The sequence below is a fragment of the Aptenodytes forsteri genome, unplaced genomic scaffold (assembly GCF_000699145.1).
Source record: "Aptenodytes forsteri isolate BGI_AS27 unplaced genomic scaffold, ASM69914v1 Scaffold15, whole genome shotgun sequence".
Classification (NCBI taxonomy): Eukaryota; Metazoa; Chordata; class Aves; order Sphenisciformes; family Spheniscidae; genus Aptenodytes; species Aptenodytes forsteri.
Window position 1 is genome coordinate 8,493,690 of NW_008795129.1, and position 14,746 is coordinate 8,508,435.

At 37.4% G+C, this 14,746-nt stretch overlaps 1 protein-coding gene across 1 annotated transcript in view; it reads left to right on the top strand.

The window, feature by feature from the left end:
* Positions 1-14,746, top strand: part of LOC103897843 (protein FRA10AC1) — a 45,239-nt gene that overhangs the window by 17,797 nt on the left and 12,696 nt on the right. Inside the window, exons 4-9 of the mRNA XM_009278020.2 lie at positions 3,458-3,534; positions 5,550-5,642; positions 5,726-5,771; positions 7,711-7,787; positions 8,466-8,549; positions 9,043-9,127. Of these exons, the coding sequence (XP_009276295.1) occupies positions 3,458-3,534; positions 5,550-5,642; positions 5,726-5,771; positions 7,711-7,787; positions 8,466-8,549; positions 9,043-9,127 (462 nt within the window). The remainder of the gene's footprint in view (positions 1-3,457; positions 3,535-5,549; positions 5,643-5,725; positions 5,772-7,710; positions 7,788-8,465; positions 8,550-9,042; positions 9,128-14,746) is intronic.

Sequence of the window (14,746 nt, forward strand, 5' to 3'; positions counted from 1 at the left end):
GTCTGGCGGGCCGCGCAGCGGGCCGGGGCAGGGCTGGGCGGCTCTCGGGCGGCTGGGGCGTGAGAACGGCTTCGGAAGTCGTGTCGGACCCACAGGGGCCGGTGTGCGGTGTGATTTTTCTCGGTGGAGCCCCACAAAGCTCTAATCCTCGCTGTCGTGGTCTGCGGTTGCCTACCTTTTACTCCCGCGTGTCCTTTTATAGTTTTAGAGCTTTAATAAATGGGCAGTATTTTGCGGGTGTCTTTTCTCTTTGTAAGGGGTGTTCACTGTACAGTATATGCACATACTCCTCGTAATTGGTTTGACAAGGAAGAGTAGGTTTGCAGCTAATTGTACTTACTCTCAGGTTTTTCCCCCCAAGTGGGGGTTGCAGAGCCCCAAAGACAGCATCAAGGTGGGAGGAGCGTTTTGCAGTGAAGCGTGCAGACCCCCCGCACGGCACCCTTTATCCAGCCAGGACGGCTCCTCAAGCCCCGTTCTAGATCCCGTGCTCCCTTCAGACCTTTCCAGAGTAGTTTGTTTGTACCAAAATGAGCATTCGGGTCTGTTTTGGGCCACATCCGGGCTGTGAGCAGAGCTGAGCACAGACCTGTGTGCTGGGCAGATAAAGGGAAGGAAGGGAGTGACGCTTGTGAGGGGAGTAGCAAGATTAGGGCTGAGGTCAGGGGCCACGGGTTGGGATTTTGTGTGTAGGACTGTTTTGCCTTTTTTTTTTTTTTTTTTAAATTGTCTTTTTCTGTTGAGCTGTATGTTGTGATCAGGAGTCAACAAGAACTATGATGTGTCCGTTTCACTAGTATGCATTTACCCCAGTGGAGAGGGTTAGAGGAGGTGCCTTTTCTGGATGCACGTACCTCCTGTAGATGCAGTGCTGGGGAGTCCACAGTGTCCTGTATTGACATCAACAGTTGATACCTTTATCTGCCGTCAGTCGCATACAGTGTTCGTACATTTACTGTGTTTAAGTTGCCATTTTTTAGGAGCCCTAAATTAGTGGGCTTGGTTCTGTCTGCAATTACTTCACTATTATGTAATCCAAGATGTTGGGATTACTTAAATGTCAGTGATTTAAATGTATCCCAAAGGATATTGGTACTTGTTTTAGTTTTGTGGTTTCAGTTTGTTTTGTTGTTTGGGGGAAAAAAAGTTCAGAGTTGGTGCAACAGACAAAACACACTGTACCATTTGAGTTATGTAGCTGTCAGGTTCATGTTTTGATAAAATGTTTGGTATTTACCTTACTAATTTACTAAAAGCATTCTGAGTTTCTGTACAAATTCCATCAAAGTGAAGATTAGATTAAAGGGTTTATCAAATAGTGAAAGTAGTTATTTTAAATTTTCTTGACAATTTTGCATGTCCATGTGTACATATGCCTCTTTTAAAATCTACTAGCTTGGGCACAAAGCTTTGGTATCTGCCCCTCTTTCACTACAGTTAAATATTAAATACATTTTCCTTATCTGGGATTGTTGTTTGGCTTTTTTTGTGGAGAAGGGGAGAAATCAGTCTTGAAATTTCACAACATTAAGCAGGTGTCTGTTTACACTGTCCTTCCAAAACGGAAGGATTCATTTATGGATGAGATTCTTTGATGAAGTTCATTTTTATGTTTTACCTAAAAGTCAGGTCATCTTGGTATCATCCTAAGGCATCAGGCCAGTAATTGTTCAGTCCCAGTCTCCAAGAGTACCATCCAGCACTGCTGGAGCTGCTGATGTCAAACCCAACTTCGGTACAGTACCTGCCCGTCCTGCTGTTGCCCTTGAAGAGGGAGTGACCTAGAAGTGTCAGGGCATCAGTCGTGGGTTGTATTCTTTTTCACTCTGAATTTATCTTTGAGTGATTGAAGTGATTCAGAGGAATGGCTGAAGTTGTGAAGAGTTTTCCTGTTGGAAGAGCAGCCTCTCAGGACCTAGTCCTTAGCCATGCCTGCCCTTACATTCACGGTCACAGCTTTCCAAAAGGCAGTCATCAACTTCTGAGAGCCCTACAGTATGACTCTGTTGGAGCAGCTTTTCTTGCATCTTTTTTTTTTTCTGAGTCATTCCTGGAATCAGCTGGGAGCTGATTACTGAGTATGTCTACTTCTTTCCTGGCGCTCATCAACCAAGGGCAACCACTTTGGGAAAATCTCCTTTTATTCGAGCTTTTCTCTTCATCTGTCGCATGTTGACTTTCATGCACATTGTGTTGGCTTGGACTTTCTCCCCTTTCGAGTGTGAAGGAAGCTCTCAGTGTTCATCTGGGAAACATTACTTTTGCTATTGTTGGCAGTTTCTTTTCTCATCCACAGTCTGAATTACCAAGATACTTGGGAACTATGTGTTGAACCTTTCCCCATGCAGATGTGTAATAACCATCCCTCTTGTTTTTAACTCAGTTGTGTAAATGTTCCAGTTGTGTAAATGCTTTTTTGGTGTCGGAGCCAGTTTACGCAGTTCCCAGCTCTGGCTGTTTTCTTCCTGTGCTACCCCTCCAGCTGGTGTAGCTGGCTGGGGGGCTCTGGATGAACTGTCAGGAAACTTATCTGGGTTAAAATAATCTTTTTTGGATAGGATCCTTTGTAACTTGGGTGAGTTGTTTGATCTGATTCATATGTAGTTTCACAGCTATAACTGAGCAACTGGAAGGAAGGTACCAGAGTAGCAGTGAGGGAAAGGAGATGGGATCTACTTAAGCCATTACTTCTGCTGAAAGAATTGGACATGTAACTGTGCCTTGAAAAATGGAGGTGATAGATCTGGGCATCAGTCAGTGCTCAATCGTTTGATGGCATTAAGATATGGGATATTTTGGTTTTCTTATATGCATTAATTTGACATTGTAGACCCAAAGTGTGTGGAAAAAAAGATTTTATTTCATGGTAGGAATGTTGTGCTGATTAGATGGTACATTTTTGCAGGCATATTGTTATTTTGTATTTTACTTATAATTTCAATTAGCTTTCCAGCTACCAATGTAAGATCTAATGATCTAAAATGCTGTACCACAGCCTAAGAAACTTGTTTTCATCTTTGTTTATAATGTGGGCTCATCAGTTGCTGTCTTCCAGTCCTCTGAAAGAGTAGCTCCTGGGGAAAATACTCACCATTTTCTTATATAAGGGAAATTGTTTGAAAGTAAAGACCAAAGGTGTTTGTCATACTTTTGGTTATCTGCATCTATGTGAAGATTAAATATGGGGACATCTGCATATAAATTATTTATAAAGTGATCTTCCGGCAGACTGATGATGTCTTTCTTTGCCCTGTGTTATTTGGAATATACTCTGCATTGTCTGTTGAATTTGGTTTGGTTTAGACATGTATGAGAATTTGCACTCGCTCGCTTGCTCTCTGTCTTTCTCTCTTTTATTTATGCATGATGGACAGTACTGATTTCTAGTTATGCTGTGTCCATATTACATTAGCATGTATGTAACAGGTATATTGACTGTGTTGTCTGTCATTTTCAGGCACATGGCCATGGAGGCTATGATTCTGATTTTAGTGATGAGGAGAATGGAGAGAAGTCTGTGCAAAAGACTAAAAGGTAATGTAGTACAGAATTAACACTTTGCATTATGTATTTTGTGCAAATGGCCTATTATTGTGTATAGAAGATTATGCTGTGGTATGTAAAGTCTGGTGCTGAAATGGTTTTTGAAAAATCAATCTCTCCGATTCCTGCGTCTCCTCATGTCAACCTTGCCAAAGCATGTCGTCTCCCAGGGGCAGCTGATTAAGATCTGTTCTGCCATGTCCATCTGGTGTCTATATGCCCCTCAGTTCTCGGAGCAGAGTGTTTCATTTTTCCGAGCATTAGTATCAACTGCTGGGGTTTGGCTGTGCTGTTCACTTCACTGTAATCCATCAGGACGCGTGGAACTGCTAAGAGAGCAAGGCAAAAAAGGCCAAGTGGCAGTAGGCTTTGTAGATATAAAACACCTGCTCGGAGGAAGTGAAGAACTGATGCTACTTGCTTATTATTTAATTTGTGAAGAGACCTGGGAATTGGTGAATTGTGTTGTACTCAACCCTTGAAATGTAACTACACATCTCTTATTTGAGATCACCTTTGCCAATTCTTTCAGTGGTTCATACAATTAGTGACCTTGAATTTTGTAGTCTGATCTCATTACATTATTAAGATTTTTATTTATTTATACATTTATTTGCTTTGGCACCATAGTCCTTTGACACTTTCTGCACTGTACTGAACATTTTGCCTCCATTATGCATATATTTTTCTTACCTTTTCCTGCCTCTCCCTTGCTCTCTTATTGGACTTTATTTAAGAAGGCTTTCTGGAAACTTTCCTAGGACTCTTACATATTTTCCTTTGTAGTAAAATTGAAAGAATGGGTTTTGTAGTGTCTGACTGCATTCTGGGAAAAAAATTTCATGTTTTAATCGTTGGAATAATAGCAGGCATTGTGCCGTTCCATTTATTTTATAAATATAGCTGTTCTCCATTAAAAGAGTGACTGGTTTTGTTCAGTTTTTGTTTTCTTTAAAAGGCCGTTACACATCATACCATTCCACTTTCTAGGTGGAATATTAACTAACCATCAGGAGCCTTTGAAAAATATCATCATTACCCTTGTTTTGGCATGCTACTGCTGATTCCCAGTAGGGTTCTTATGTGGGTTCACTGTGTGTGTGTATATCCTTTTCTTGCTCTATGATGATATTTATTTTCACTTTAAGGAAAATAGTAGTCTTAAGTTTTCTCCATATTGCTGTTTTATGGAGTCTCCTTATGGGAATTTTGTGCCTACATATCCTTTTGAGCAAATGATACCCTTAGTTTCTAGAGTCCTATATTCCATAGCTTGAAATATAAATTCCCTGGCTTGCTTTCTACAGGTTTCTGACTTCCATTCTTTCTGCCAGCTGATAATTATGGAAAAATCTTTTCTTCACCTCTATTGAGGAATGAAACTAACTAAATATACCTTTTACTAGCTAAAGTGCATCACTTTATATTTAACCTTTTATTACTTTGTTGAATTCTGAAAGTATTTTTAGCAGCTCACTGACAACTGTGGTTCACAACACGGTACTTAAGTTTTAAATTAGCAATTCTTGTGATTACACTAAGAGAGGCAGAGCTGTTTAATGAGGTGTTCAGACATTAGCATGAAAGGATGGGATAGGGTTACTAGCAGTCACTGTTATTCAGTGAACATACCGTCCTTCCTGTTCCTACTTGGCTGTGTAGCTGAGATTTATAGAGGGCTTTAAATGAGGAGTGAAACTGAGGAATCTTCAGGGTTTTTTCATTGTGGTTCTGTAGTGATAACATTGGTAATAAATATTACAAATTGCTGTTTTAAGCAATTTTCTTTAAATGCTAACTGTAAGCAAATGCCTTTCTGATTTTGTTCTGCAAATGAAGTAAAGTCTAAGCTGATGTTGGTTCTGAAGTTGGGTTTTATTCATGTAGAAACTAGCAATATAACAGTTCTTGTTACTCAAGTTAGTGCAATGTTTGGCATATGGAAATTTTATTGCTTATGAAAAGTTCTCGACTAACTTTTCTTCCTTTTTCGGCCCTACCTTTAGTATAAAGGAAGATGGCCTTCTGATAAAGCCATTCCAAAAAGCAAAACAAGGCAGTGTGGTTCACAGACAATTCGCAGCTGAAGAATGGGATAGGTATCTTTTATCTATTGTTTTTGTGAGGCATTTTACCCTTAACGTAAAGATAGCTTTCACTCAAACATATTTGTCATTAACAGGGAAGAAGCAAGAAAAAGAAGATTTCACTTGATAGCGATGGATGCCGTATCCTTCTATTTAATTTTTCTTCAAGTGAGAAGATGGAGCACAGGTTATCCATTATGGTGAAATACTGGGATTTCACAGTTTCACAGCAGTTGACAGTGCAGGACCAGAACGACTCAGTATCTTCAAATTAGCTTCTTTTTGTGGCTGAGATGTCTCTGAGAATGCCTCTACTCAATAGAGGCTTTTCCAGATTCTTCCTATACACACATTTGTCCTGTTTGGGACAAAATTATTATACAGTGAATTTTATTTAGACTGGCACAAAGACACTTCACTCTTTCAGTTGAATTTATACAGAACATAATTTTATATAAGGCTGCTCTTATCTGTGGACAAATACATTTCTACTGGAAATTTAAGAATGCATTAGTTAATTCAAAAGTTTATTCAAAACAGCCTTATCTCCAGTAATATCTTCTACAGATGCTCTATTGTAAGCCTGTTTATTATCATGTGCAGTTTTATTTTAGGGGTTTTTTTAATCTCTTAATCATATTTCATGCGTAATTTTAAACTATTTTTATAACTACTACCTTATTTAGGTTACAACCTTTCTCCTTTTATTTAGTTTTCACCTGGGGCAGTCATTACATGTTTGACTGAGTGTATCTGAAATACCATCAGTTCCTTGTTTGTTTAAATAGCTGTTCTTCATCAGTAACAGTTAATAAATAGGAAAGTAAAGACTAGTTAAATATGGAAAGACTTATTTAAATCTGGAAACTCCAGTAAACAGAAAGTAACTTCTCCTAACCTGCTTAGAGTTTTGCCAGGCACTACATAAACCATCGTATGCCTGTAAAGGGGACATATCTTAATCAGTCCCACTGACCTTGTAGACTGTCATTAGCCACAGAAAAGCCCGTATATTCTGGAATGGCTACAAACCGCATTGTGTAGAGACTTTTATGAGTTTCTGCTAATGTTTTTGAGTGGTTCCTATTTAAAACCTTTACTGTTACACAATTTTAACGCCTAGTAACTCAAATGGCAGCACAAAATAGTATGTTGTGTTAAATGTGTTTAATTGTGCCAGTTAAACCTTCTGGGCTTGTTTCTCTGTTCCTTCCATTTGTGGTGGAAAGAAGAAAAAAGACACATGCTTCGGTTAAATTAACTTTTTGGGGGCCTCTGGAAAATAAAATGTTTTCTCAATAAAATTCTAATGCATGTCAAAATAGTAGGTTGATACAAATTATTCACACTGATGCAGTAGTTGCCAGGATATGTACCAGGAGATGATGTATTTCCTAATTTGCTGCTTCAGAAATACCATACAAGTTAACTGAAAATATTTTTAAGTAGCCGTGTATAATGTTTTTATTTGTGAAGATGCTTATTTTCTGAATAAGTAAGTACATATTTTTGCTCAAATTATGGTACAAAATGTGTTTCAAATCATATCTCTGAGGCCAAAGTGTTCTAAAAACAGCATTATATATTTTCCTGTGATTTTCATCTCCAAACTAAAGCAGATAACTTTTATTTGTATGTTGATGGTAAAATGTAATAAATTGTTCCATTTTAGTAGCCAGACTATTTTTATAATAAGACAATACAAACCTGTTTTAAACAAAACTGCAGTACTAAGAAGCTGTTGTCTAAATTACAGCTGAAAAACTGAACCCAGTTTCTATGTATATGCGTACAGAGCATCTTTGATAAAGGAAGACAATTGTATAAAGGTCTGGCAGCTGGATGAGGTTTTAGAGATGAAATTGCCTTGAATTCCTGTATTTGGAAAGTAGCTTTTATGAGAGGTTATTAAGTAGAATTGCTAATTAATTCCTTTTTTTCTGGAAATTACTGAACTGTTTTTGAGAAAAAAACTTCTTTCTGTTAAGTATATAAAAAGTTTTTATTATTTTTTTAGTTTTAAACTATGGTAAAATAAAAGAAGATAAGTTCTGAAACAATCCTTAATTGCTTTATTCAGTATCAAAGACATAAAAAGTTTGTGAATGACTACATCTTATACTATGGTGGCAAAATAGAGGATTTCCGTCGTTCTGGGTAAGAATTGTTAGCTCTCTTTCCCCTCATGCCCCCAAAGCTCCCCTGTTACGTAAAGCCATTAAAGAGCTTTGGGGGGAGAGGGGGATGTGGCTGGGGATCAAATTACTAATTCTTTTGGTCACAAATAGTAACTACAGTCATTTTAAATATCCAAAACACAGAATTGCCTTGTTTCATTTTGCACCATTATTTTTATAGAAGAACTTACCATGAGCTGAATTATTCTTGTTTTGTTATGTAAAAGGAAAGATGACAGGTGAGCATTAATTGAGGGTACATTGAGAAATATCTGGCAGTACCTTCAAAATAACAATCTGAAATACTTTTGAAATGTGCAGAATTGCTATCCATTGTCCAGAATAATTATAACCTTCTTTAGAGCTATCTATAACTGCCTTCTAACGTTACTGTCTTCAATAAAAAGTATAAAAAGTATTTTCAGACAGGATCAAGTCATCCACAGTTTCAGTGACCACTTTCTACTGTGGATTTTTCATTTGGGAAGAGGTATGCCAGGGAATACATTTTTTGATAGTTTTATTCCATAGCAATATATTCCTTTATGCGGTGAGGTGGAGGTCACAACTGTGAAATACTGATGTTTACCAAATTAGTATTTGACTGACTTTTCATTTTAGTGTTACATTGTACTAAAAAAAATGTGTCCTTTTTTAGAGCAAATGACAAGACGGATCTTGATGTTATTAGAGAAAACCATAGATTCCTGTGGAACGAAGATGATGAAGCAGACATGAATTGGTACCTGGAACTATTATAGAACATGTTATTTTTAGATCACTTGTACTAAATTTGTGGTGACCCCTGCTAATTAAGAATTACTTTGCATACTCAGTGATCATTCTTTGATCTTTAACGCATTTAGAAATGAAAGACCTTTAGGAGGTCTTTCTTATTGTAATGTTGCTCAGTGGCAAAATTAATTGATGACAGAAAGAACTAAGAAATATTTGTGCATTCTCTGAGATCCAAATGACTGTTCTGAAAACTCCGAAGGAAGCCTAGTTTGAAAAAATATAGTCTAATTTGTGCTGTAGATATATTTTAGATGTATTTTTCCAGTTTCATGGAAATTACCCCTTAGCCCAATGAGTGTATTTCTGTTGCATTTCTAGCTCTGCAACTTGTGTTCTTCAGCTGAAACAACATGTATTTGTCTTGCTAATGTCATTACAATGTAAAATGAATTATATCATGTTCTATATTTAATAAAAAATAATACCTTTTGTTATAGGGAGAAGAGGCTTGCAAAGAAGTATTATGATAAATTGTTCAAAGAATACTGTATAGCAGATCTCAGTAGATACAAAGAGAATAAGGTATGTTTCATTATTGTAAATCATCTTGGTTTTAAAGTATGTCCTTTTTTAAAAATTGCCTTATGATTGTGGATATATTGTGAAACCAGACTGTTAGTACCCCTTCCCTAGAAAGAGAGTTGTGAGAACTTGTCAAGTTATTTAATAAGCAGCAGCAGTTTGAATCCAAGCATTGTCACTGCCCCAAAAATGTGCTTCTGTGGGAATAGGAGCATTTCTGTCAGATGGTGTTTTATGAAGAGGTACATTGTGTGTAAGAAAGGCAGAAAATGCAGAGGGGTTAAGGAGAGAAGGCTGGAGAGGTTTGCCTGGAGAGAAGCACTAGATGAAGCCTAAAAAACCCCTGGGAATGTTACTGTTTAAAAAAAAAAAAGTCTATAAAGAGAGAGTTTTGTACTTGAATGCTGGCAGAAACAATTTTGGAAACGTCTGTTCTAAAGCAGCGTCTTTTCTGGTTGTTCTTTTCTGTTTATGGAAACAGGATTTGTATGTTCCTTGTAAATAAATAGAATTTCTTAAGAGAAACAGCCCAATTCCAGCACCAGTTTTTCTTCTTAACTGGAACAGCCTTTGTCGTTTCCAAGTTTTTGACTGACGAACCTCTTAGTCAAAAAGAATACGTGAATTTTCTGTTGTGATTTTGCAAAGAATGTTGCTGAACTCAGATGCATCTTAGTGTTGTTAGCACATAGTAACAACCCAGCCCTGCAAACAGTGTCTATGTAAAGTTCTTTGAGACTATTTATAGTATAGGAATTACATTAACTGGTAAATATTTGCAAGGACTGGGCTTAAACTCTAATATTAGGCAGAAAAGATGAAAGCCTTCTAAAGAAAATTGGAACAGAAAAATGCAAAAATTAAATGAAAATTAACAGAAAGTAAAATGCTGGATATGTCTTCCCTCTTTTTTTTTTTTTTGAATAAATGTGATTTTATTTTCCTATACCTGTTTCATATCCCTCAATCTCCGCCCTGCCCCCCCAACTGATTTTCCCTTGAGCATACTTACAGATTTTGTTTCTTTCGCTACTGTGCCAAGTTTCCATATGTTTGCTATCTTTTGTGGGAAACTGTTCTGCCCCAGTTTACTTTTAGAAAAAATAGAAAAAATAGAAAAAATAGAAAAAATAGAAAAAATAGAAAAAATAGAAAAAATAGAAAAAATAGAAAAAATAGAAAAAATAGAAAAAATAGAAAAAAAAAATAGAATGAGATTTTTCTCAATTTTTAATTTATCCATGCCCATGTTTGGTACAGAAGGATGCCAAAGCAGTTTTTTTTCTTGGAAGTAAGAAATAGGCTGCTGATCCCATTCACGCCAATGGAATGCAGTCTGTGCTTTCAGATTTTTCCTGCCTTGATTCTTTTTCTGCATTTCCAGAAGCTGGAAGTTGGATATCTTTAGCCCCTCGTGCCTTCTGTTTTGCAGTGCTGGTGCTATGAGAGGTGCAGGGTGGGTAAAAAGCTTCTCAGCTGGCCAACCTTACGTATGATAGTTATTGATACTTTATATGATGATACTTCATCTTGATATAAGAAAGAAATTTTTTTACAGTGAGAACAATCACTCACTGGAACAACCTCCCCAGTGACATGGTAGAGTCCCCGTCGCTGGAGGCTTTCAAAATGCGGTTGGGCAGGGTGCTAGGTAATCTCATCTAGGCTACCTTTCCCATGAAAGGTTGGACCAGATGATCTTTCATGGTCCCTTCCAACCTGGGCTGTTCTGTGATTCTATGATTCTGTATCCTGCTAGGTGGTGTCAAAGTAAAGTTGGAGATCAGTTTTCTGTGACGTTTTTAATATATATATATTGCATCGATTGAGACTTGCACATACATACTCATCTGTCTTTTCACAACTGTAACTGTTTTGCTACTAGCCAAAATCTTCTAGCCAGCTAATTAATCTAAAGACCTCTGCATAGAGATTGTAGCTCAGATCTCATTTAGAACTTTTCTTCTGAGAAAAAACACTGTTTTCCTAAGTACTGGATAATGATAAGGACCAGTTTCATGGGAGGGGGTCTCTTGAGGTCTGAAAAATAAGCAGAGCACCTTGTCAAAGACCGAAGCTCAAAAGAAAACATAAGAAGCGCCAAGACATATGAATGCTTGAGGCCACAGCCTCACTCCAGTTGCTGGTTCAGACTGTTTCACTCGCATACGTGCATGCATACACACATACGCACACACAGAGATGGCTGGGACTCCCCTGGTCCCATAGCAGACCCTCCTGTGCTCTCATCCTTAGAGATACACAGGTACTGTCACACCCAGAGCTGGCCAGTGGAGACCCACTCACCCTCCTTGCTCCCAGGCAGTTTCACCTAGCTGATGGCTAATCTGGCTTGGTCTTCACTGGTGCTTACACACTCACTTGCACACCTGCACTCACCACAGTTGCTGGCACCGCAGGCAAATGGGACCCTGTGACCCATGATCCCACTTTTCTTTGTGTAGTTAGGATATATAATCTTTTCCTTCCTTTTTAATGAGAAATGCCAACGTGACCCTCTGGTGTGAGGCTACTTAGAGACACTGGAAGAGTGTGCTCTGACAGCTCTTGCTTGTGAGGGGTCTGTTACTCCTTACATTTTCCCTAGATCAGACTTTTTTAGGTCAAGGTTGTCTTTGAACCTTCAGTGCATCTTGTCTGCAAGCTTTGAGGCTGATAAATGAGCATCTGTATTGTCAGATAGTTTAGTTCTATTGTCAGTTTTGCAATGCGGTAAGGGAGAGTGCTCTGCATCTAAGTTTTACTTTGATATGCATTGGACTAGAAATGTTCTTTTCTCTTTGTTGTCTTATTTTCCTAGAAAGGTTCTTATTTGCTGTCTCTCTGCTTTGTTTTGTAGCTTAACAGATTGGAAATGTTTCCTATTTGCTAAGAAATGAAATCTGTCTGACACCTGGTCATTAAACAGAATACATTTTATTCTTTTGTTTTTACTTCCAGATCATTTTCAGATTTCTAGGCCAACTTGTCTTCCACTTGGTAATGTTAATATGTTCGCTTTTGTCATTGTTTTTCAGCATGGAGGCTTTCCTGTGAAAATAAAAATATTTAAAATATCTATGGTATTTTTCTACAGTGTTTTCTAATTTCATACATTTCTTTTTTTCTGAAAGAGGTGACTGTGGACATGTTAGTTGTTGCTGCAGCCAATGCATATTACACAAGCAGTCCATATTTAATTTGGGGATTTTACTGTTTATGGATATTAAACGGTCTTTCACATTTTTAAAACTGTCATTTCTTATTAAGTTAGCCATTTGATACTCTTGTAAAGCATCTATTTTGGAGTTGTTCTACTTGGTTTTGGTCTACCTTGTAGAAATAGCTCATTTAGGATCTTGTTGAACTCATTTAACAAAGATGATGAGGCAGAATAAATGCTGTGTGCTGATGATGCTTTTCCATTCCTTAATACTGCAGGCTGACTATTCAAGAACCTACCCGAATTTTTAATATTCCTATGTAGTTTAATCTGTTCCTGATATTTTAGCTTAGTTAGATTGTTCAATTGTATTTACTTTTTATTTTATTGTTTCTTCTTAGCCTTGGTCACCCTCTGTCATTTTCCACTAGTTGGTGGAAGAATGATTGGCAAAAATGAAAGCGAATGAGGACAGCTTTTGTCCTAGATATACTACAGGTGGTTCTGGCTCCCCTCCTTTCTTTTATTTTGCTTATTTTTCTTGATATCATTACAGAAATACTCTGTAAAAGTATAATCTGATTTATATCTTACTGAGTCAAGTTTGGACTGCGAGGGAAAATTTGTGTAAAAGTCTACTTCAGTAGCAAAAGTGAGCATGGATAACTTGGTGATTGGTGAAGTAGCAGATGAACTATGAAAAAGCAAACATGCAGATAAGGTCGAATTTTTTTTACTCTTTACTGCCAGCAGCACACATGTGCAAAATTGGTGCCAAAATACTGTTGACATTTAATCGTAAACTTGCAGTATTTTTCAATTGCATCACACGCTTTTCAGAATTAGAATACCCTGTAAAACATCAAATATCCTTTGAAAGAGCAAAAGCAATTACCATCACTCTTTGGATCAGCTGGTTTCCATCATGAATTCTACATTTACAGATGTATTTTACATTCTGTTTTCACTGAACTGTTCAGTACAGTTCTTGGTTTTTACAATTGATTAATTTTTGTTTGCCTGAAGCGTGAGTGGTATAATGGTACTTTAGACCACACTGCAGATTTGTAGAGTAGGCCAAGCATAACCTGATCCAGCCTTAGCCAACTGTCATCATACACAGTATGATAGCAGAACCTGATCTTCTCCTGTGATTTTTTTTTTACCAGTGAAACCAGTAGGTGTGAAAACATTGTTTACGTTGTAATACCAATTTGAAAATTAGTGGACTGATTAAAAGAGGCAAATATTTTGCTGGTGTACAAATTTTTAGTTTTCAATGAAAATTTCTATGTAATTTATTGACTTGGGGAAAATCAGTGCCAACAAAACATTTGACTACTGATGTCTTTCTGCTCAGTTTTTCCAGCTTTGTTATTAAGGTGCAGAGAATTTATATGACAGTATGGCACTTTCTTAAAAGGCAAAACTTTTGTTTCCCTGTTTTTTCTGATGTTCTTTGAACCACATACCACTTCATGCATGAGAACTCCATGCTGGTGCCCTTCAGATAAAGAATTATTACGGTTTATTAAAAAAATGAACAATATTAAAGACCACACACAGCAATAGATACCTGTACTTCTGTACAGTGTTTAAAATTAGATGAAAAACATTGAAAATCAATCCAGTATATTACAGAATTTATGCCACTGCATCTATAAAATGCACATTTGTGTGGGTTCAATCTGTGAGTGCACTGAGAGAAGGTTCATATTCCAAAGGATGCTTTGGAATTCAGGTGCCAAGATGGGCTTTGCAGCCATTTTTGTACCTCTTTGATTTTGTAACCCTTCTTCTCCCTCTTCCCTCCCCATCTTTTACCATGAAGTTCAGAGTCTTCTGTGCTTTGCTTACAGAGCAGCAATTTTGTTGTCATCCTGTGTTCATTAATTTTAAATGAAAATACAAGATAGCCCTTTTTGGAGAAGCTGTATGCCTCCGAGTTTTATCGCCTCTTTCTACTTGTTAGTGAAAATAAAATTGTTTTTCCCAGGCTGTTCTCACTCCCTTGCATCTTCAGTCTTTTCACTAGGCTACTTGCCATTTTGAGAGGATGAAACAGATTCTACTGGAAAACAAAAATAATAGATGGGTTATCTACATGTGAAGTTTCTAGGCAATGTAAAGAGAAATACAACTTAGTTGTTGGTGTTGGGGTTTTTTTTGTCTTAGTCTTTAGAGTGTAAGAGGTTGTCGTGGTTTAACCTCAGTCGGCTTTCTAGGCAATGTAAAGAGAAATACAACTTAGTTGTTGGTGTTGGGGTTTTTTTTGTCTTAGTCTTTAGAGTGTAAGAGGTTGTCGTGGTTTAACCTCAGTCGGCAACTGAGCACCACACAGCCGCTCGCTCACTCCCCCTCCCCTGGTGGGATGGGGGAGAGAATTGGAAGAGTAGAAGTGAGAAAACTCATGGGTTGGGATAAAAACAGTTTAATAATTGAAATAAAATAATTAA